Genomic DNA, 22,552 nt, shown 5'->3' with positions numbered 1-22,552 from the left:
CTATTATGGACAATACGTGTCATCTGTTACCCATTACGTTACCCTATACAGGCCCCCAGCCCCAGAATTCACCAAAACTGGCACTCTGAGTCTATCTGGAGCTTGTACTCAGGTTCGATGTGCATCATTGGTTGGAGTAACTGCAGGCGCCTCTGGCTCGTCCGGGGGGGGGGGGGTGCTGACACGCGCACGGTCACGTTGTGATGCTGGGGGTATGGAAGTGGAACCATCCAGGTCTCAGCGGGCTGGTTTAAGGTGATCGATAGAGATATACTCAGGTTTACCCCTCTTATGTATGATAAAAGTCTTCTTGCCCTGATCCAAAATGTGTAACAGGCCATTGTAAGAGGGCTTAAGGGGGTATTGATGTGCATCATGGCAGACAAAAATGAATAAGGTAGAACACAGATTCTGTTCTGATGGGAGGTTTTATTCTTTACATGATGGGAGGTAGGAATAGGTGTAAAAGAATTGAGGCTGCTGAGGAGGGCGGACAGGCAGTCACGGTGTCAGGAACGAAATCACCTGTCCCCACAGCAGCTGCCCGTACACAAACTCAGCTGTGGTGGACTGCAAGTCCTCCTTTGGAGCTGTTCTGAGCCCCATCGGGATCCTCGGGAGACAGTCCTGGACCTCTGGGTTGGTAGCTTGGTCAGCTGCCATGCTGCCGTGGTCAACCTCAATGTGGATGGCATCGATGGTGGGCCGTGAGTGGCAATCAGGCACAGCATTATTTTTCCCGTCAGCGTGCTGTACGGCAGTTGGGAATTCCGAAATGCAGTCTAAGTGGCATGGCTGCCGGGCAGACCAAGGGTCTGAGACTTCAGCCATCGCGTGCACAAAGGGTTTGTGGTCAACAAACGCTGTGAAATGCTGACCCTCCGGCAGAAAACAAAATGGCAGTTGGCCAGATAGTGACCGAGAAGCTCGCAGTCAAACGTGCTGTATTTCCTCTCGGGGGAGAGGGGCAGAGCTGCCAGCTGAAGAAGGCAAATGGCTGCCACACGCCTCCAACCAACTGTCCGTACACAGCATCCAGAGCTTAGCCCGAGGTGTCAGTAGCGATGGCTATATGTATGTTGGGGAGTGGGTACACCAGTGGGGTTGCGTTTGAAAGTGCTCGTTTGGAGATGTCAAATGTCGGTCATGCTCACTGACCAATCAAACATGCACTAGACAGAGTCGTCATGGGGATACACGGTGATGACCCAAAGTCCTTTGCATCCACACGCCAGAAGTTCTTGAAATGTACCAATAGTCCTTTGAAGCACAAGAAATCTGTGCTGAGCAGATGCCTAGCAGCTTTATCCCGGAGGCCCGTGTGTAGCATTGTCCACTGAAACGGAGTCCGGATCCTGCTGCTGCTGCTGGTGGCCAGCGAGGGTTCATCGCTCTCTGCCTTAGAATCAATGGGCGATGCTCTCAGCACACTCGCTGGAGAAAGGGTGCCCGTAATGAACAATAGATGACCCGGGAACCTACGGTGTTCTCCTCCAATGTAGGGTAATGTGTCATCTGTCACCCATTACATTACCCTACAGCCTTGTGCTTTGGTTCTTGGTAGGTCAAAGGGTAGAGGCCAGACTAACAGTGGTCCACTCGTCCTCCAGCTTTGGGATCCAGCGCAGGCCTAACAATCCTGACTGGTCAAACAGAATTGTTACAGCAATGAAGAATCCTTTTGCATCCCGAGAGTGCCGGCGTTCCTGAGCCTCCGACTTGCGTGACTGACAGTGGTGAAAACTGAGAGGAAGCTACTGGCATGATGAACACCACCAAGACCAAGACCAAAACTGAGAAAGGACAAACAGATGGAGGACCCTCATTGCTGGCCTAAACACCAGCAGGTGCAATGGGCACTAAGTAAGCGACAAGTCAAGTTTATTGTTATTTAACTACATACATGAACATAATGCATATAATGTATATAGAAATAAGACGTTTCTTTGAACCAGGGTGTAAAGCGCTGTCATACATGTGATGACTTATGAAGGTAAGGATAAAATCTACAGATGAATCACACATAAATAACAAAACTAAAGTGCATGAATATTCTTCGCATAAGTAAACCAACATCAGCGGCCTCTCCCATCCCCCAGCATAGCGGTCCTGTATATTCATTCGGCTCTGGTGGGCAGGCCACTTCTTTTGCGTTGCTCACAAAATGCTGGAGGAACTTGGCAGGTCAGATGGTGTTGCCACCTCCTGTAACATCGACCGTTCGTTTCACTCCATAGACACTGCCTGGCCTGCTGAGTTCCTCCAACATTTTGTGTGTGTTGCTCAAGATTTCCAGCGTCTGCAGAATCTCCTGTGCCCCCACCTTTTTGGTTTGAGCCCAAAACCAGACTCTTGAAACAAATACATTACTGATTCCTGCAATGGACGGGCAAAGCAATAAATTCAGGGATGCTCTCAAAACCTCCTCGTACCGCTAGAGAGCTGGGAATGCCTGGCCCCGGGCCGCTCAGAATAGAGAAGAAATTCAGAACAGAGGTGAGAACTACCAGACCACATGTTGGGACCATGCAAAAGCCCAGTGTAAATGTTGGAAGGCCTACTACTCAAAAACTGTTTACTCTTTTCCATAGATGCTGCCTGGCCTGTTGAGTTCCTCCAGCACTTTGTGTGTGTTGCTTTGGATTCCCAGCATCTGCAGATTCTCTCATTTGCTTTGCATACCCACCCACCCTGCAAATGAGGCAAGATGAATTCCCATTCTCCTCGAGTTTATTGGAAGTATTGATAAGAGGCCTCCGTCGGTCAGGGTCAACCATGGATGCTGCGTCCTAACTGCCTCGATACGCAAGCCAGGGTGGTACGATATGGAGAGCAAGCTGTTGCCAATGCAGCTGGCTCCCCCTCTCCATGCAACCGATAAACCTGAAGGAACTGCAGAGACTGTTACAGTTTAGTACACCACCATCGCAGGAGTTGCCGGTCAGCATAGGACTGCCTTAGGGACTCCAGCTCCGGATTTTTCCCTCATGGTTTACTCCTCATGAGTGGGTATTGCGCAAGGCAGTAGTGGTTTGAGTTCAGTTATTCTTCTCCTAGACGAGCCCCATCTGCCCAAAGCGACTGGGTTTAAGGTGCCAGTAACCCACCGTTGCCCTTTCTCCTGCCAGTAGAAATGGTTCTGCCGGGCTTAGTATCTAAGACACACGAAAACGCCAGGAGCTGGACTTGGTTGTCGGAGGCGATCTGAATAGCACCGATTGGGAACATTTAATAGGTAGTAGGAGCTTGTCTCCAATATCATTCCTGGCTATAACAACTTTAAGGAACCATAAAATATTGATAAAGTATAAAGTATTATAAAATTTGCTTCTTTGTCCTCAAATTGTAGCAGTTTATAATCGGCAAACACCCGATTTATAATTCACTCTGTGAATTCTGGTACAGTAGTGACTTTATTAACCTACAGAAACGGCGCAACTTTCTGATTTAATCCATGATTGACAACGCCGCTCCAGGGTTCGACTTCCGGTTCAGAGTTCGACAAGATGGCGGCGTCCAAGCCTCTGCTTTGAGAGCTGGGGAGTCGGAGAGCGGTGAAGGTGAGTGGGAGAGCCAGGTTGGGAGCCCACGGAACGGGAATGCTCAGGTGCCCAGTCCCGGCCGTGAGCTCTGTAGGCAGCTCTTTCGACTTTGGGAGGCATCGGCGTGTGTATGATGGAAGGGCAGTAGTCGCGGTCTCGTCGACCTCCTCCCCCTCGTATTTCGGAGCACTGGCCAGCTCCAGCAATCGTGTGCCTTTGATACTCCGTGCAGTTACCCTTCACGATCAGTTTCGTAAGAGTTGAAATGCTAATGGCCAGAAACTCAGCTGTATTAAACAAAACGTGGCTCTAAGAGTAGAGTGTGTCTTGCAGCATTTGATTCATTTCCCGAATCTCCAAAGCCTTTCCAGTTTCTTTAAGGCAAAAATTGAAAGGCTTGAATAGAACGGCTTGCAGCGGTTGTTTCCGTTAGTGGACTGTCTAGGACCAAAGGGTGCAGCTTCAGAATAAAAGGACGTCCCTTTAGAACGGAGATGAGTAGGGATGATAATCTATGGAATTTATTGCCACAGACGGCTGTGGTGGCCAAGTCATTGAGTATATTTAAAGCGGAAGGTCGATAAGTTCTTGATTAGTGAGGATGGCAAGGGAGAAGGCAGGAGAATGGGGTTAAGAGGGGAATTAGATGCACCAGGATTGAATGATGGGCAAACTCGATGGGCTGAATAGCTCACGCCTTATAGAGGCTCCTATATCCTATACGACACACACAAAATGATGGAGGAACTCAGCAGGCCAGGCAGCATCTGTGGAAAAGAGTACAGTTGACATTTTGGGCTGAGTAAGAAAGTGGGGGGGGGGGAGGGGAGGAAGAACCACAAGATTATTGGTGAAACTGGGAAGAGGTGAAGTAAAGAGCTGGGAAGTTGATCAGTAAAAGGGAGAAGGGCTGAAGAAGGGGGAATCTGATAGTGGACGGTATCTGCAGATTTCCTTCTATATCTTATAATCTACTTGTGAGTGTTATGGAACACTTTCCGGTTGCCTGGATGAGTGCAGCACCAGGAGCTGTAACGAAGCTCGATTCCATCCAGCTTACTTGATTGACGTTCTTCCCCACCACCACCATTGACCACCCGAACATTCATACCCTCTTCCACAGACAATGGCTGCAGTTACTCACCCAGGCTACACTGTCACCACCTCCCAAACCCATTATCTTTGCTGCTAAGAAGGACAAGGGCAGCAGGTGCCTGGAAAAATCATCATGCAGACATGCAGTAGTTTAAGATGTCCGCTCACCACCACCTCAGGGGTGATTGGGATGGGCAATAAATGTGAGCTGGCACTGTCTAGATGGTGACATTGTAACACGTATGTGTGATGGAAATACTGGGCATATAATTGCAGCACATCTTAAAGGCTCTAATATGAGAAATTGGTTATCAGCTTTCTATGACATTGCTTGCTGAGGTCTCTGATCTGGGTTTTGTTGATTGGTTTTTGCTGGAAAGGCTGTTTGGGGCTCAGTAGATATCAGAACTCTTGGTTGATGGGGGCAAGCAACCCGGGTTTCAGGGTATTGATCTCTTCCGTGTCACTCCTTTTGGAAAGAGTTTGAGTGTGAGGATTAGAAAGTGACAAGTTCAGGATGGGAATTAACTAAATTTTAAAACACAGACACCTTAATGTGCATAGAAAAGACTGAACACTTGAATAACATAATGGAAGCTTGTCGTGCAGAGGGATAATAGTAATAACTTATTTATAGAGCATTCTTCATGCAAACAATTTACCGGTATCCCCTCCCCCCTTTACAAAGGTAGAGCGTTCCTATGAAACCCTTCTTAAGCCAAAATGGCGTAAAGCGAAGAACCATTAATTTATATGGGAAAAGTTTTTGTAAAAAACGAAAATCCTTTGTAATGTGAAAACAGGTTACTAATGTAGGTCTTTTGTAAAAGTGAAGTGGCGTGAAGTGAACATTCGTAAAGCAGGCGACACCTGGAGTTCAAAGGGCTTTACAATGAATAATGTGCAAGAGTAAAAATAAAAGGGACAATGCTGTGATATAATCCATAACATCTCGCTGGCCAGAAGAAAGCTATTGAAGCCAATGCCGTAAGACTGTAAGATGCTAACAAAAACTGTTTTGGCCTGTCAGCCCTATGTAGCTTTCTCATAATTTTAATCTCAAGTAAAAAATGTAAATTAATTTTATTGTTAATTTATTTTATTCATTTCCCTTTTCCCCAGGTATAAAATTGGAAGAGGAAAGTCATGGTGCATCTTTGTAAGTATTGTTAAACAGCCTCTTTGAATTTAGTGCCACCTAGCTAGATTATGTTGTTAGTTTTGAGCTCAGAAAGCTGGGTTGTGTTTATGCTTGATGTCTTTGCAAGGAAATTGAGGAAATTGTGTGCTTAGTCTGCCTTACTCACTTTACACTTATGATTGTGGCTAAGCACAGCTTCAATGCCATATTCAAGTTGGCACCACTATCGTAGGACAAATCAAAGATGGTGACAGATCAGCATCTATGAGGGAGACTGAAAATCTGGCTGAGTGGTGCCACAACCTCTCACTCAATGCCAGCAAGATGAAGGAGCTGATTATTGACTTTAGGAAGAGAAAACCAGAGGTCCGTGAGCCAGTCCTCTTTGGAGGATCAGAGGTGGAGAGGGTCAGCAACTTTAAATTTATTAGTGTAATCGTCCGGGCCCAGCATGCAAGTGCAGTTATGAAGAAAGTATCGCAGCACCTTCGATTCCATAGGAGTTTGTGAAGATTCGGCATGACATCTAAAACTTCGACAAACTTCTGTAGATGTGTAGTGTGGAAACACCAGTGCTTAAACAGAAGATCCTATGAGAAGTATCGGATATGGCCCAGTTCATCATGGGTAAAGCCTTCCCCACCATTGAGCACATCAACATGAAACGTTGTCGCAGGAAAACAGCATCCAACACCAGGGACCTCCACCACCCAGGCCAAGGTCCCTTCTTGCTGCTGCCATCAGGAGGAAGGTACAGGAGCCTCAAGACTCACACCAGCAGGTCCAGGAACAGTTATTATCCCTCAACCATCAGGCTCTTGAATCAAAGCAGATAACGTCACTCAGCTTCACTTGCCCCATCATTGAAATGTTCTCACAACCTATGGACTCACTTTCAGGGACTCTTCAACTCATGGTCTCTATCTTTATTTATTATTATTATTTCTTTCTTTTTGTATTTGCACAGTTTGTTGTCTTTTGCACTCTGGTTGAATGCCCAAGTTGGTGCTGTCTTTCATTGATTCTATTATGGTTGTTAATCTGTTGTGGATTTACTGAGGACATCCCCAAAAACAAATTAATCTCAGGGTTCACGTATGTACTTTGATAATAAACTTACTTTGAACTTGTATGCCTCTATAAAATCTCCCCTCGTGCTCCAATGCTCTAGGGGAAATCTTCCTAACCTTTTAATCCTTTTCCTATAACTTAGTCCTCAAGCCCTGGCAATATCCTTGTAAATTTTCTCTGTATTCTTCTGGTCTCACTGATACCTTTCCTGTAGGTAGGTGTTCAGAACTGTACACAACAGTCAAATTTTGGCCTCACCATTGTCTTGTACAAATTCAACATAAAATCACAGCTCCTGTACTCAATATTCTGAGTTATAACATCAATGTGCCAAAAGCTCTCTTTATGATCCTATCTACCTGTGATGCCACTTTCAAGGAATTATGGATTTGTATTCCCAGATCCCTTTGTTCTGCTGCACTCCTCAGTACCCTACTGTTCATTGTGTATGTCCTATCTTGGTTTTTCCTCCCAAAGTGCCACACTTTGCACTTAAATTCCATCTGCCATTTTCAGCCTTTGTGAAAAAGAAGACAAACTGCAAATAAAAAAATTATAGTGAGAACATGTGTTGTAAAGAGTTCTTGATGGAGAGTCTGAAAATCATCGAATCAGCTTATAGTAGTGATGAATGAAGTTATCCAAACTTGATCAGGAGCCAAATGGCTGTAGAGTAATAACTATTTGTGAACCTGGTGGTGTGGGACCTAAAGCCTCTGTACCTTTTACCTGATGGTAGTGGTGAGAAGACAGCATGGCCTGGATGCTGGGGGTCATTTTCTTGTGGCAGTAAATGTATTCAAAGGTGTGGAGGGCTTTGCCTGTGGTGGACTGGGCTGTGTCCATCATTTTCCGTGGCCTTTTTTCTTCCTGGGCGAGGGTTTCCATTCCAGGCTGTGATACAACCTGTTAGGATACTCTCCATTCTGTATCTATAGAAGTTTGTGAAAGGTTTTGGTGACATGCTCAATCTATGGAGACTCCTGAGAAAGAAGAGGGGCTGCCACGCCTTTTTTGTGATGACACATGTTGGTACCAGGCCAGATCCTCTGATATGTTAGTGCCAAGGAATTTTAAGCTATTGACGCTCTTCACCATCAATCTATTTAGCACTGGCTCATAGACTTCCAGCTACTTCCTCCTGTAGTCAATAATCAGCTGTCTAATAAGCGTATGCTTCTTTCTCCTCTGAAAGCCAGCTGGGGATTTCTGCCCTTGGACTACCTCACCCAGTCACTACTTGCTTCCTCGAGACGTCCCCTTGGTGTGCAGGGCTTGGGGTAGCCTCGGTTCAGGTGATGGAAGAATTTGCGTCTTTCCCTCCTCAGCTCCAGCCTTGCTGAAATATTACCACCGAGGGTTTGTGTGCATCCGGCTGGCTCTGGGCGGCTGCACCAATCGCCCGTTCTACAAGATCGTCGCTGCGCACAACAAGCGGGCCCGGGATGGCAAGTACCTGGAGCAGCTGGGCTCATATGACCCCATGCCCAACGTCTTCAATGAGAAGTTGGTCAGTTTGAATTTGGACAGGATCATGTATTGGCTGGGCTGTGGCGCACAAATGACAAAGCCAGTCGCCAAGCTGCTAGGTAAGAGTGCCCCTTGCGTTTTGTTCCTCACTAATTTTTTGAGTTACTCCTCTTTCAGAAGGATCTGGGAGTTGAATAGTCATTTGCTAAAGACAAGGTGTTGAAGATCTCAGATATCAGCCTGTCAGGTGAAGGTAACTACAGCACAGTCCCCACCTAACCCTTCCTGTCCCACCTACAGGTGTTCCATGTGTGTCTGAGCTACAGCAGGCAGTGCTGTCCCATGCTCTAACACCAGGGGGAGCTGGTGTCCAGTTTAATTCTGTGTTTGTTGCATTCGGAACCATCTGCTCGATCTGGTCAGCCAGGATACGTGACCCCAGAGAGGGGTGGACGGACAGATGGCAAAGAGTTCTTCACTTGAAGGTCAAACTGTCAGTGTCTCAGTTCCAACAGCAAGCCAGTGGCGTGGATGGTGGACCCGCTACCTCTGGCTCCAGTGACCCAGTTCATTGTCGGTCTCAGTGTGGTCTGTGTGGAGTTTGCACCATGTGACCACCCGGGATACCTCTGAGTTTCCTCCACATCCCAAAAGTAGGCAGCTTGGTGGATTAATTGGCCACTGTAAATTGGTTCTAATGTGTAGATAAAGAGTAGCATGTGGGGGAGTGGGTGGGAATATAGAGAGAACAAAATGGGATTAATGTATGGGTCGAAGAACCCAAATCCATGCTATGTGACTGGGAGAAACTGGAAGTTGATCCACTAAATGCTAATCTGTCAATTGTTTGATTGCTAGGCCTGTCTGGCTTTTTCCCTCTGCACCCCATGACAGTGACCAACCAAGAAAGATTCCACCGGGCACAAGCACTGAAAGCAGAGGCTGCATCGAAAGAAGAGCCTGTGAATGCTTCGGAGGATGAGCAACCAGCTGCCTAGGGGCTGGGGTCAACGATTGTCTCCTGCAGATGGACGGTTACAGACAGCAGTGTTTAATTGAGTGTTGTCTGCAACAAAATGAATTCAACCTGTATCTATAGAAGCAAGAAGTGTTGTCATAGGGATTATTCCCAGTGGACTAAGAATTGCACATTAAAGCCAGTGTCTTCTAATATTGTGTATTTCCCAGTATTTCATTAGAATATTATAAGAATGCCCCGACACATGCAAGATGGGAGTGGCATGTCGTGTTGATATCGTAACAGTTGGCTGTTTATTTCAGTTCATCTGAGCACAATGGAACCCTTTTCCACTCAATGTTACCTAATTGAAGTGGTTGTTCTTTTGAATTTTAACTCTACTTCCAGCCTCTGCTGATATTAAGGGATTGTTCTGGACCATTCTGTTGCAGGGTAACTTTGAATGACATAATCTTGCCGTGCGGAAATCTGCTCTTTTGGCTCAGGAGGTCAACACACAAACCGCTGGAGGAGATCAACATCCTCGGGCAGCGTCTATGGAAATGAATAAACTGTTGACATTTGGGGCCGAGACCCTTCAGCAAGACTGGAAAGGAATGGGGAAGATGCCAGAATAAGAAGGTGGGGGGAGGGGAAGAAGGACAACTAGAAGGCGACTCGGAGATGTTGGATTCTAATATTTTAATCCAAGCTTCTTTTAGAAGTCAGGAAAAATGCACAAAACTTGTTTCACAATCATACTGTTAAGTGTTGATAGAACAGAGGAAAGTTAGACAGTGTCGAGGTCAATTAGTGAAGAGGAAGCTAAGATTAAAGACTAAGAAGATTACGATGGCACTGTTTTGTGGTTAGCTGTTTTATACCCAAAGAGATGAAGAAAATTTCATTCAGAAGTATAGATAAGAAGTAACCTATGAGAATGTGCTTATTCTATATTGTAGTACCAAGTTAACCATTGGGAAAGCACTTACTCAAGTAATGCAGAACCCCCCCCCCCCCCCCCCATTAATTCTAAATTACACATAGAGAATCATTACATCTGAGGAAATAAAAGAGGCAGAGAAATATATGGTATCTATGTTATATGTAAGATAATTAAAAACTACTTATGAAATATCAAAGAGTATATATTCATCTAAGTATTGATAAGATTGTCATGATTAGGCAGCATAACAGGCACAGTTATGTGAGTTTGAACTATTCTGTTAATTATTGCCTTGAAATTTATAAAAATATGGAATTTATGATAAGGCATATTAGTGTTAATATTAATACTCATAATAAGTAGGCAAAATTGGCAAATATGACAACAACTGATGCAAGAATTAACTTCATAATGTTCAGTTGTTGTTGACTTGCTCGATGTTTTCTAGCTGATTAGTGATTTACTCAGTGGCCAAGCAGTTACTAACATTAACCACAGCCCTTGCTGTCCTTGTCAGGTACCACATTGGCTCACTTGTTTCACCAGCCGCTGCAATTACTTTTACATTCTACTTTCAGCGCTGTCGGTGATTGACAGCACTTGATAAGGACCCTCACATCCAGCTCCCAGTCATTTAGGAGTGGCTTTTACATTTTAATGCAGTATCTTCTGAAGGCAGTTGTACGACATGAGTTCTTGTACTAGTTTGCCATTCTTGTTTGAGATTCTTACTGTAGTAAGAAATCCTCTTTGTCTCCATACGTTTCTAAAATCATGAACAACTCCAAAAACGTAGAGAGAATCAGTGTAGATATTAGCTGATCTTCCTTCTGCCAACTCACAGAATTCAATCAGAGCTTTTAGTTCTGCCCTTTGCACAGAGTTTTAGTTTCGGAGTCAACAGCCCATTCAGCTATTCAAATTCCTCTCTCTCAGTGTACAGAATCAGGTCCGGGTCCAATAAGGCTGTTTCTTTGTCATAACTTGTCTCTTCCAGGCATGTTTTTGTTCTTACAGTCATGGTCATCATAGTCTTCCAATGACCAACAGTAACAGTGTAGCTGAATTCACTGGACTTGCTTGTTGAATTATTAGGTGCCTCCAGAACAGCATCATGGAGCAGCTGTTGCTTGAGAGGCCCTATTCATATTCAAAGTGTGTACGAGTGTGGACATCGAACATTTAAAATTTGAACCAGCATGAATTATTAAATTCAAACTTTCTGCATAATCAGTTGAACTGCAAGTGCATGTAATGAGAGCTGTATAACTCATCTTCTAACTTAGGCCACAAACTTATCAATCACCCATGGTGGAAACGTTCTGGAGCTCCACGATCGCTGGACTAAGTGTGTAAATGTAGGGGGGGGGGGGACTATGTTGAAAAATAAATGTGCTAGGTTCTCTAAAATTGACTTCTACCTTAGGCCAAAAACTTATCAATCACCCCTCGTATAAGCAGATAATTGTTAAACTGCAAAGAAAATAACAAACTGTTTAAGAATTAAACAACAGGGAGGAGGTCAATGCCAGCATTTACCATCCATTCAAGCCTTTTCCCTCAGCATATTATTTTCTCAAGTCAAAATAAAATGTATTATCAAAGTGTATACAGTATGTTAACGTACTACCTGGGATTCATTTTCTTGAAGACTTTTATAGGAAAAGCAAAAAACTTCATATAAGCAAAGACTGACAACCAACGAGCAAAAGAAGCAAAATTATGCAAAAAAAATACTGAGAACGTGAGTTGTAGAGTCCTCGGAAATGATTCTGTAGGTTATAGGATCAGTTCAGAGTTGTGATGAGTAAAGTTATCCAAGCCAAGTTCTACCTTGTGTTTATTTTGTGCTGACTTAACCTCACTTCAACTTTTTCCCAGTCTCCTCCAGCAGCTACTTACAGAGTGGAAATGAGCAATAGATATGTCAAGTTGCTATTTTGCTTGTCTTAGTAACCAGACTTGATGTTAATCCTTTCTGCGCTGAATGCTAACATTGTAGGCTTGAATTTGACTGAAGGTCTGTTAACTCTGTGTCTGACCTGTATTTCCACTTTTCCTTTAGGCTCCAACTGTAAGCTATTGCTGCCTTGCCCAAATGAGGGCTATAGACATGTCAAGGGCACTGGTCCATTTGAGTTTTGTAACTTGAGGTGTAGTTGAGCTCCTCAATAACTTGTCTTTCTCTTGTGCACAGAAGAAGCCAGAGGTTCATAAAATTCTGATGCTGTGCCTGTTATCAGCCATGCCTCAGTCTAACTCAACGACAGTTCAAGCCAGAGAAAGTTGCTTAATCTAGTCAAAAGCTTTAGTGCTAACATTTGGATCAGGTCATCTAAACCATCGCTTTTATGTCCTCATTTACCAATTGATGAGTATCAGAAGAGCAACTGGAATGTAACTGTTTCAGAAACTTCATTTTCCTTTTGGTAGTTTAGAAATTTTTTCAGTTTCAAAGGACTTGATTCTTCCACTGCCCACTTGCAGTGCTGGACTTTTGCCATGAGGTGGCAGTTAAGGGGTGGGCATACAGAAGCTGGGTACACGGCTAAAATTTTAGTTCTGTCAGGAGCTAAAGTGCAATGCACGTTCTTTTGAAGTGTTGGATTTAGATACCAGCGCTTTCCAAATTTGCTCAATAAAATTAAACGAACACCTTTAAGCATGTCTTTTGTTTAGAGGCTAATAAATCCAGAATTGATTTTAAATATTATATCCCCTCTTAGTTTCTTTTATCCTTTACAGAAATGGTACCTCAAAAATGTTAGATATTGATGCTGTCTGTGTTCTAGAACAGGTTGTTGGCTCATACAGTAGGTGGTGAGGGCATGTGGGACAGTGGAAAGATAATGATTGGAATTGCACCACACAAATGGTGCTGAATAATGTTTACTGAAGCCAGCTATCCTGACATGAGGTGGAATCCATTCACCCAATACAGTCCAATAGCAACAGTGAGTGTTACTCTTTACTCTAAAGGGAATTTGTAAAGAACATTTCATACGAGTTGCTAAATATCCAGTGAATAGCAAACAGCATGAATCTCTGAACAAAAATGCTAGAAATTTAAAATTAAACCCAGATCAAGCAGGAGTACGAGAAGAGAGCTACTTTTTTTAAATCAGGTTCATACTTCAGATTGATAAGGCAGAACTTAGCGGCAGTTTTCTCGGAGTTGGACTGAGACCAGTCACTGGGTGGAACTCATTTGAAAAGGTGAATAAAAATGACGTAAGTGCAAGTGGAGTGGCCATTGTTGTGAGTGGGCCGGTGTATGGAGTGGCATTGTCTCAGGTTTGGGTGAGGTAAGTATCTGGTAAGCTTCTCTTTTCCTCCTTAATTCTTCATTCCTCACCTGTCATGGCATAGTAGTGCAGTGAGAATGGCTTTGTACTGTGTGTAAAATGTCAGAATTCTGGCAGTCTCCCAGATAACCACACCTGAACCAGGTGCACCAAGCTGCAACTTCTCAGAGAACATGTTAAGGGATAAGCTGCTGTTTGATGACCTTCAGCTCTTATGGGAGCATGAGGAGGGAGGTGATAGGAGTGACAGCGAGGTAGTCATCCCTAGGCTGCAGGACGCAGGTGAGTGTCAGGAGAAGGAAGGGAAATGTGCAGCCAGTGCAGAGTACACCTGTGGCCATTCCCCTCAATAATGTATACCATTTTAGATACTGTTGAGGGGAATGACCTACCGGGGGTGGGCAGGGGAAGTTGCTGTGTCCAGGACTTTGGCACTGAGTCTAATGTTGTGGCTCAGAACAGAAGAAGACTGCAGTGATGATAGATGAACAGAAATGAGATTCCGTGGGCTTGATAGAAACTCCCAGATGGTATGCTACCTCCCAGGTGCCTGGGTCAAAGATGTCTCGGGCTGATTAGGTTCATGGCATACTGTAGGGAGAGGGCAAGCAGCCAGAAGTCTTTGGTATATATTGGTACCAATGACATCGATAGGAAAGGTGAGGAAGTCCTGAAGAGAGGTTTTAGGGAGCTTTGTAGAAAGTTGAAAGCAGGATAGCAATGTTTGGGATTGCTGCCTGTTCCATGCACCAGTGAGGGTGAGAATAGGATGAACTGGCAGGTGAATGGTACAGGGGGCAAAGGCTCAGATTTATGGATCATTAGGGACGGTACAAGCTGTACAAAAGGAACAGGTTACACCTTAACCCAAGGGGGACCAGTATCCTTGCGAGCAGGTTTGCTGGCGCTGTTTGGGAGGGTTTATACTAACTTGGCAGAGGCATGGGAATTGGAGTGATAGTGCTGGGGTTGGTAGATGAACTTGTCACACAGCTACAGATTGGCATGTATGACGTTGTGAGCATCACTGAATTGTGACTGATGGAAGGTTATAGCTGGGAGCTTTATGTCCAAGGATACACATTGTATCAAAAGGACAGATGGATAGGCAAGGGGATAGCGTGGCCCTGTTGACTTAAAAAAAGATGAAATCAAATCATTAGAAAAAAGTGCCATAGGGTCAGAAGGTGTAGAATGTTTCTGGGTAGTGCTAAGGAACAGCAAAGTTAAAAAGGCCCCAGTGGTCATCATATACAGACCCCCGAGCAATAGTAAAGATGTAGTCTACAAATTACAATGGGAGATAGAAAATGCATGCCAAAAGGACAATGTTATAATAGTCATAGGGGTTTTCAATATGCAGGTAGCTTGGGAAAATCAGGTAGGTGCTGGATCCTGAAAGGGGGAATTTGTAGAATGCTTATGACACGGCTTTAAAGAGCAGCTCGAGGTTGATCCCACTACGGGATCAGCTATTCTGGATTGGGTGTTGTGCAATGGTCAGAATTGATCAGAGAGTTTAAGGTAAAGGAACCTTTAGGGGATGTGTGATCATAATATGATTGGATTCACCCAGCAATTTGAGAAGGAGAAGCTAAAGTCAGATGTATCAGTATTACAGAGGAGTAAAGGGTATTACAGAGGCAGGAGAGAGGAGTTGACCAAGGTTGATTGGAAAAGAACACTGACTGAGATGACAGCAGAGCAGCAATGCTGAATATCTGGGAGTAAATCAGAAGATGCAGGATACGTATATCCCAAAGAGGAAGAAGTATCCCAAAGAGGAAGAAGTATCCTAAAGGCAGGGTGACACAACCATGGCTAACAAGAGAAGTCAAAGCCAATATAAAAACCAAAGTGGGAGGCATATAATAGAGCTAACATGAGTGGGAAGTTAGAGGATTGGGAAACTTTTAAAAACTAACAGAACGCAACTGAAAAAGTCATTAAGAAGGGAATAAAACCATAAGATATAGGAGCAGAAGCAGGCCATTTGGCCCATCATGTCTGCTCTACCATTCAATGATTGGCTGATCAAATTCTTCCGGTCATCCCCACTCCCTTGCTTTCATCCCATACCCTTTGATGCCCTGGCAAATTAAGAACCCATCTATCTTTGCCTTCAATACACCCAATGACTTGACCTCCACAGCTGCTCATGGCAACAAATTCCACAGATTTACCACCCACTGACTAAAGTAATTTTTCTGCATCCCAGTTCTAAAAGGACGTCCTTCAACCCTGAAGTCATGCCCTCTTGTCCTAGAATCCCCTACCATGGGAATATGAAGGCAAACTAGCTAATAATATTAAAGAGGATACTAAAAGTTTCTTCTAATGCTGAAAGTGTAAGAGAAAGGCAAGAGTAAATATAAGACCACTGGTGTCTTCTGAATTACAGGTACTGGCAAAGAATGCTGAAGAAATAATAATGGTGGGGGGGGGGTATGGAAGTGGCCAATGAACTGATTAAGTATTTTGCATCAGTCTTCGTGATGGAAGCCACTAACAGTAGGACAGAGGTTTGAGAGTGTCAGGAGGCAGAAGTGTGTGAAGTTGCCATTACTAGGGAGAAGGCCGTTGGGTGACTGAAAGGTCTAAAAGTAGATGTTACCTGGACCAGAAAGTATACACCCCAGAGTTCTGAAAAGGGTGGTTGAAGAGTTTGAGCAAGCATTAGTAATGATCTGGCATGGCTCTGGAGGAATGGAAAATTGCAAATGTCACTCCACTCTTCAGGAAGGGAGAGGCAGAAGAAAAGAAATTATAGGCCCATTGGTCTGACCAAAGTGGTTGGGAAGATGTTGGAGTTGATAGTTAAGGATGTGGCTTCGGGGTACTTGGAGGCACATGGTAACATAGGTTATAGTCATCATGGATTCCTTCAGAGGAATTCTTGCTTGACTAACCTATTGGAATTCTTTGAAGACATAACAAGCAGGATAGACAAAGGAGAATCAGTGGATGTTGTATACTTGGATTTTCAGAAACGTTTTGACAAGGTGCCACACATGAGGCTGCTTAACAAGTTAAAACCCTGTGGTATTATAGGAAAGATACTAGCATGGATAAAGCAGTGGGTGATTGGCAGGTGGCAAAGAGTGCAAATTAAGGGAACCTTTTTGGCTGCCGATGACTAGTGATGCTTCACTAGTATTGGGACTAATTAATTTTATATTATATGTCAATGATTTGGATGATGGAATTGATGACATTGTGGCCAAGTTCATGGACGATACAAAGATAGGTGGAGGGACAGGTAATTTTGAGGAAGTAGAGAGGCTACAGAAGGACTTAGGCAGATTAGGAGAATGGACAAAGAAGTGGCAGATGGAATATAGTGTAGGGAAATGTATGGCCATGCACTTTGGTAGAAGACATAAAAGGGTCGACTATTTTCTAAATGGAGAGCAAATTCAAAAAGCTGATGTGCAAAGGGACTTCGATGTCCTTATGCAGGATTCCCTAAGGTTTAATTTGCAGGTTGAGTTAGTGGTGAGGAAGGCAAATATGATGTTAGCATTCATTTTAAGAGGACTAGAATATAAAAGCAAGGCTTTGATGTTGAGGCTTTGTAAAGCACTGTTGAGGCTTCACTTGGAGTATTGTGAGCATTTTGGGGCCTCTTATCTAAGAAAGGATGGACTGACATTGGAGAGGGTTAAAAGGAGGTTCATGAAAATGATTCTGGGATTGAAAGCCCAGTGAGGAGAGTTCCTTCGCAAATGCAGAGTTTTCTCTCAGTTAATGTGCTGCCTGGGGTAGGGCCAGCTAAGTAGGCTGGAGAAGAACCATTTCAGTTCTCAGTCCAGACTGTGGGCCAGTTGCATTTTTGCGCTACACAAGTGTAAGTATGTTATCTCCAGCAAGTGTCCCCTTAGAGTAGAGCTAACTTGCTGGACTAGTGGGGAAGCAGTTTAAACAATGCCCCTGATTATAAACGTCCACAGTGAGACCCCAAACTAAATGGACCACTTCCCATACTACAGGGGCTACTCTCAGCAAAGGCAGAATTTGATGGTGAAGTCCACCGTTGTTTGAACCGCAAAGATAAAGATCTCAGATCTGTCAGGCAGCCCTCTCCTATGCTCTGAAACTTGGACAATTTATAGCAGGAAGCTCAAGACTCCGTCTCGGCAAAGCCCTCCAAATTCACTGGAAGAACAGGTGAACTGGCTTCAGTAACCTTCCTAGACCAACATCTCCAGCATCATTGCCTTAATCACAATCTTGTTTGCACTTTTCTTTCCAGCCTCTGAAAACGGACACTACATTTCGAGCAATGTCATGGGAAGAAGCTGCCAGACAGAGGAAGTGATTCAAGGATGTTCTCAAAGCCTCCGTGGAAAGCTATTAACATCTCCACCTACTCCTGGGGATCTCTGGTTTATGACTGCTCAGAGGGATCAAGCAGCATTTGGGATGCCATTGGAGCCTCATGGCTAACCAGGAACATAGAGCCCAGTTTAAACAGTCAGGGTCTTCCCAAACCAGAAACCCTGGATCAATAGTTCTGTGCGAGCAGTACTTACAGCACGACATTGGACTTACATCGCTGGTGATCAGCTAGAGCTCAAGAAAAGCAGCTACGATCTATGCAAAGCTATCAAGGCTGCAAAACAACAATATAGGGACAAGACTGAGTCAAGATTCACAACTGATAGCACATGTGACTTGTGGCGAGGGCTGCATACCATTGCAGACTTCAAAGCCAAACGTTGTTGTGCTGCCAACATCGCGGCCTCTCTCTCAGATGAGCTCAATCACTTTTACGCCCAGTTCGATGTCGCTAACTCTGAGCCTCCCAGGAAAGCCACTGCTACAGCCTGCAATCCGGTCACCTCTGAGGCTGAGGTACGCAGGCGTTTCCAATGAGCAGACAGTTGTGAGGCTGCAGGACCAGATGGCATTCCAGGGCGAGTGCTCAGGATGTGCACAGCACAAATAGCAGGTGTGTTTACAAACATTTTTAATCTCTCCCTCTCCCAGTGTAGAGTGCTGTCCTGCTTCAAATTATCCACCATTGTCCCTGTACCAAAAACGACCAACGTAACATGCCTGAACAACTGGCATCCTGTCGTACTCACCTCAATAATAAGCAAATGCTTTGAGAGGCTGATCAAGGATTACACCTGCAGCTTGCTACTACCCACACTGGACCCCCTACAATTCGCCTACTAACACAACCGATCGACAAGATGATGCAGTAGCCACTGCTCGACGCACTGTCCTTACACATTGGGAGAAGACGGATGCCTATGTGAGAATGTTGTATGGTGTTCAGCATTCAACACCATAGTTCCATCCAGGCTCGACAAGAAGCTCAGCAACCTCGGTCTTGACCCTGCCTTGTGCAGCTGGATCCCAGACTTCCAGTCAGATCGCCAGCAGGTTGTAAGAGTGGCCTCCCTCACCTCCAACCCTCTGACTCTCAACACAGGAGCCCCTCAGGGCTGTGTACTGAGTCCCCTCCTTTACTCCCTGTATACCCATGACTGTGTCACCACCCACAGCTCTAACCTGCGAATTAAATTTGCCAATGACACTACATTGATTGCCCTTATCTCAAACAATAACGAGGTGGCCTGCAGGGAAGAAGTCATCTCTCTGACACAGTGGTGTCAAGAAAACAACCTCTCCCTCAATGTTGCAAAAACAAAGGAGCTGGTTGTGGATTACAGGAGGGATGAAGACAGGCTAACCCTGATTGACATCAATGGATTTGGGGTTGAGAGGGTAAACAGCTTCAAGTTCCTCGGCATCCACATCACCGAGGACCTCACGTGGTCTGTACACACCAGCTGTGTGGTGAAAAAGGCACAACAGCACCTCTTTCACCTCAAGGTGGTTGAGGAAGTTTGGTATGGGCCCCCAAATTCTAAGAACTTTCTACAGGGGCACAATTGAGAGCATCCTGACTAGCTGCATCACTGCCTGGTATGGGTATCTTCCCTAATCACAGGACTCTGCAGAGAGTGGTGCAGACAGCCCAGTGCATTTGTAGATGTGAACTTCCCATGATTCAGAGCGTTTACAAAGACAGGTGTGTAAAAAGGGCCCACAGGACCATTGGGGACCCGAGTCACCCCAACCACAAACTGTTCCAGCTGCTACCGTCCGGGAAACGGTACCGCAGCATAAAAGCCAGGATCAACAGGCCCCGGGACAGCTTCTTCCACCTGATGAACTCACACTGATTTGAGTGTACTCTATATTACATTGACTGTTGTATTTATTGTAAATTACTATAATTGCATTTATAGACAATAGGTACAGAAGTAGACCATTCGGCCCTTCGAGCCTGCACCGCCATTTTGAGATCATGGCTGATCATCTACTATCAATACCCGGTTCCTGCCTTGTCCCCATATCCCTTGATTCCTCTATCCATAAGATACCTATCTAGCTCCTTCTTGAAAGCATCCAGAGAATTGGCCTCCACTACCTTCCGAGGCAGTGCATTCCAGACCCCCACAACTCTCTAGGAGAAGAAGTTTTTCCTTAACTCTGTCCTAAATGACCTACCCCTTATTCTCAAACCATGCCCTCTGGTACTGGACTCTCCCAGCATCTGGAACATATTTCCTGTCTCTATCTTGTCCAATCCCTTAATAATCTTATATGTTTCAATCAGATCCCCTCTCAATCTCCTTAATTCCAGCGTGTACAAGCCCAGTCTCTCTAACCTCTCTGCGTAAGACAGTCCAGACATCCCAGGAATTAACCTCGTGAATCTACGCTGCACTTCCTCTACAGCCAGGATGTCCTTCCTTAACCCTGGAGACCAAAACTGTACACAATACTCCAGGTGTGGTCTCACCAGGGCTCAGTACAAATGCAAGAGGATTTCCTTGCTCTTGTACTCAATTCCCTTTATAATAAAGGCCAACATTCCATTAGCCTTCTTCACTGCCTGCTGCACTTGCTCATTCACCTTCAGTGACTGATGAACAAGGACTCCTAGATCTCTTTGTATTTCTCCCTTACCAAACTCTACACTGTTCAGATAATAATCTGCCTTCCTGTTCTTACTCCCAAAGTGGATAACCTCACACTTATTCACATTAAACGTCATCTGCCAAGTATCTGCCCACTCACCCAGCCTCTCCAAGTCACCCTGAATTCTCCTAACATCCTCATCACATGTCACACTAACACCCAGCTTAGTATCATCAGCAAATTAGACAGAGACGTAACGTAAAGATTTTTACTCCTCATGTATGTGGAGGATGTAAGAAATAAAGTCAATTCAATTCAATGAAATAACTATATCACCACTCCCAGTCCTGTCAGGCATGTCCTGCCCCATCTCTGGAAAACCCTGTGGTTCCAATATTGGCCTCATTAAAACAAGGATAGACACAAATCATGAAGAAGAAGAAGAAGAAGAAGAAGAAGAAGAAGAAGAAACTGACTGGGTAACTCTAGGAACTGTAAAACAACTTCTTGCCCTCCTGCTTTGGAGTACACCAGCCTCTTCTCCCTGGTCTCAATTCCAAAGTGTACAGTGACGCCTGCTGGATAATGCACACCAGGCAGAAGTGAAAATGGTAAAGCAAGGACCAGCAGTAGACTATTCAGCCCCTCAAGAATGGTCTAACCCAACTTCCCAAGCCTTGCATTCCTTATTTTCCTCAGCATCTAAAGATCTCAGTGGTAGATGTACCCTGACTGAATGTACTAATTGCCTCTTCCTATGATGTAGCTAGTGGGTAGGGAGTTCCTTAGCTCCATCAACGCCTCATGTCAATTGTGAACAGTGATCTACCTGTTCTAGTCCAGGAGAGATGACAACTTAGGACTAACTCTTTGTTAGCCAGCTGACTAATTCATGGGTTCGGGGTCCCGTCGCCAACAAGTTCTGGCGCCGATACTGAAGATCGAAGCCTGAAAGTTGATGGGAAATCTGGTAACTGAGGTCGAAGGCTGAACGCTGTGCTTCTGAGTCTGTGAGTCTACTAGAGAAGTTGGAGAGAGGCCTGATGCCTGGGAGACTACAAGTCCACTGGAGGTTGGAGATCCAGAAGTGACTGTCCTGGGGTTGAAGGACTGTCTGTATATGTGAACGGGTGGGAGGGAGAAAAGGGGTTAATGGTCTGTTGCCATTGTTCTGTTGCTGTGGCTTTTGTTAGTTTGCTGGACATTGTGGGCATGCTACATTCATGTTGGAATTGTCCCAGCACGTGGGTTCATGTGGGTTGTCCCAGCACGTCCTTGGGAGTGTTGGTTATTAATGCAGACAATGCAGTTCACTCTGTTGTGATGTTTGTGTGATAAGAAATGAATTTAAATCCTCATCTGGCACAGTACTTACCTGGTGTAGGTGGAAAGGGGTTAAACACAGGCAGTGCAAAAGATTGGATCACTGCTTCTACAATGGAATAGACATCCAGATGAACAAACAAATCTAAAAGGGAAACCTGGTATTTGTGCATAGGAGTAGTAAGTTGTTACTTACTGTACTGGCCACTGCATAATAGAATGAAGAAAAATGGTGTTTGTGCAATAATGCCATTAGGTTGTACAAGTGAGGGCATTGTGCTGTCGAAAAAGAATGTCTTTGAACTGGTGAATTAATCATTTGCTTGTTTAAAGAAAACCTGGTCTTTTCAAAATTCACTTTAGTGAATTTAACAAATTTATGGGTCTGCCACTTCCAACAAACTCCAACCAGCCTGTAGAATGAGCATTGGTGAAGTGGACTGATGTCAGCTCTCCCTGCTAACACGGGTGTGAGTTGTGAGTGGTTCTGGGACTAGGCGAATGCCTGCTGACACCCTCGGCTACAGAGCTTGCCGCCAGCTCATGAGGGTTTTGGTATTGCTGAGGAAGTGCAACAGTCAACTGTCTGAAAGCTGGAGGTGAACTGGGTAAGGATAGGACGTGACTTTTGTCAAAGTCTCCTCCCATAAATGTATGATAGAAGCAGAGAGCAAAAAACAAACAGTACATTTTGGAGATTGCAATCACAGCTCCCAGATGCAAGCCCAATAGATAAAGTTGTAAAGGAATAGGTCATTTAAG

General features: G+C 44.7%; 1 protein-coding gene across 1 annotated transcript; it reads left to right on the top strand.

The window, feature by feature from the left end:
• The first annotated feature begins 3,483 nt into the window (after positions 1-3,483).
• On the top strand, positions 3,484-10,285 carry mrps16 (mitochondrial ribosomal protein S16). The gene is made up of 4 exons (XM_059952098.1): positions 3,484-3,560; positions 5,760-5,796; positions 8,178-8,438; positions 9,178-10,285. The coding sequence occupies exons 2-4, from the start codon at positions 5,784-5,786 to the stop codon at positions 9,315-9,317; spliced, it is 414 nt and encodes a 137-aa protein (XP_059808081.1). The 5' UTR covers positions 3,484-3,560; positions 5,760-5,783; the 3' UTR covers positions 9,318-10,285.
• The last annotated feature ends 12,267 nt before the right edge of the window (positions 10,286-22,552 follow it).

Source organism: Hypanus sabinus, chromosome 27 (assembly GCF_030144855.1).
Source record: "Hypanus sabinus isolate sHypSab1 chromosome 27, sHypSab1.hap1, whole genome shotgun sequence".
Taxonomy (NCBI): Eukaryota; Metazoa; Chordata; class Chondrichthyes; order Myliobatiformes; family Dasyatidae; genus Hypanus; species Hypanus sabinus.
This window is presented reverse-complemented; position numbering and strand designations above follow the sequence as displayed.

What these genes read in the sequence shown, in the direction of transcription:
- mrps16 (XM_059952098.1), top strand. An exon ending in GCCAGTCGCCAAGCTGCTAG is followed by an intron (nt 8,439 to 9,177) that starts GTAAGAGTGCCC and finishes TTTGATTGCTAG; the next exon opens with GCCTGTCTGGCTTTTTCCCT.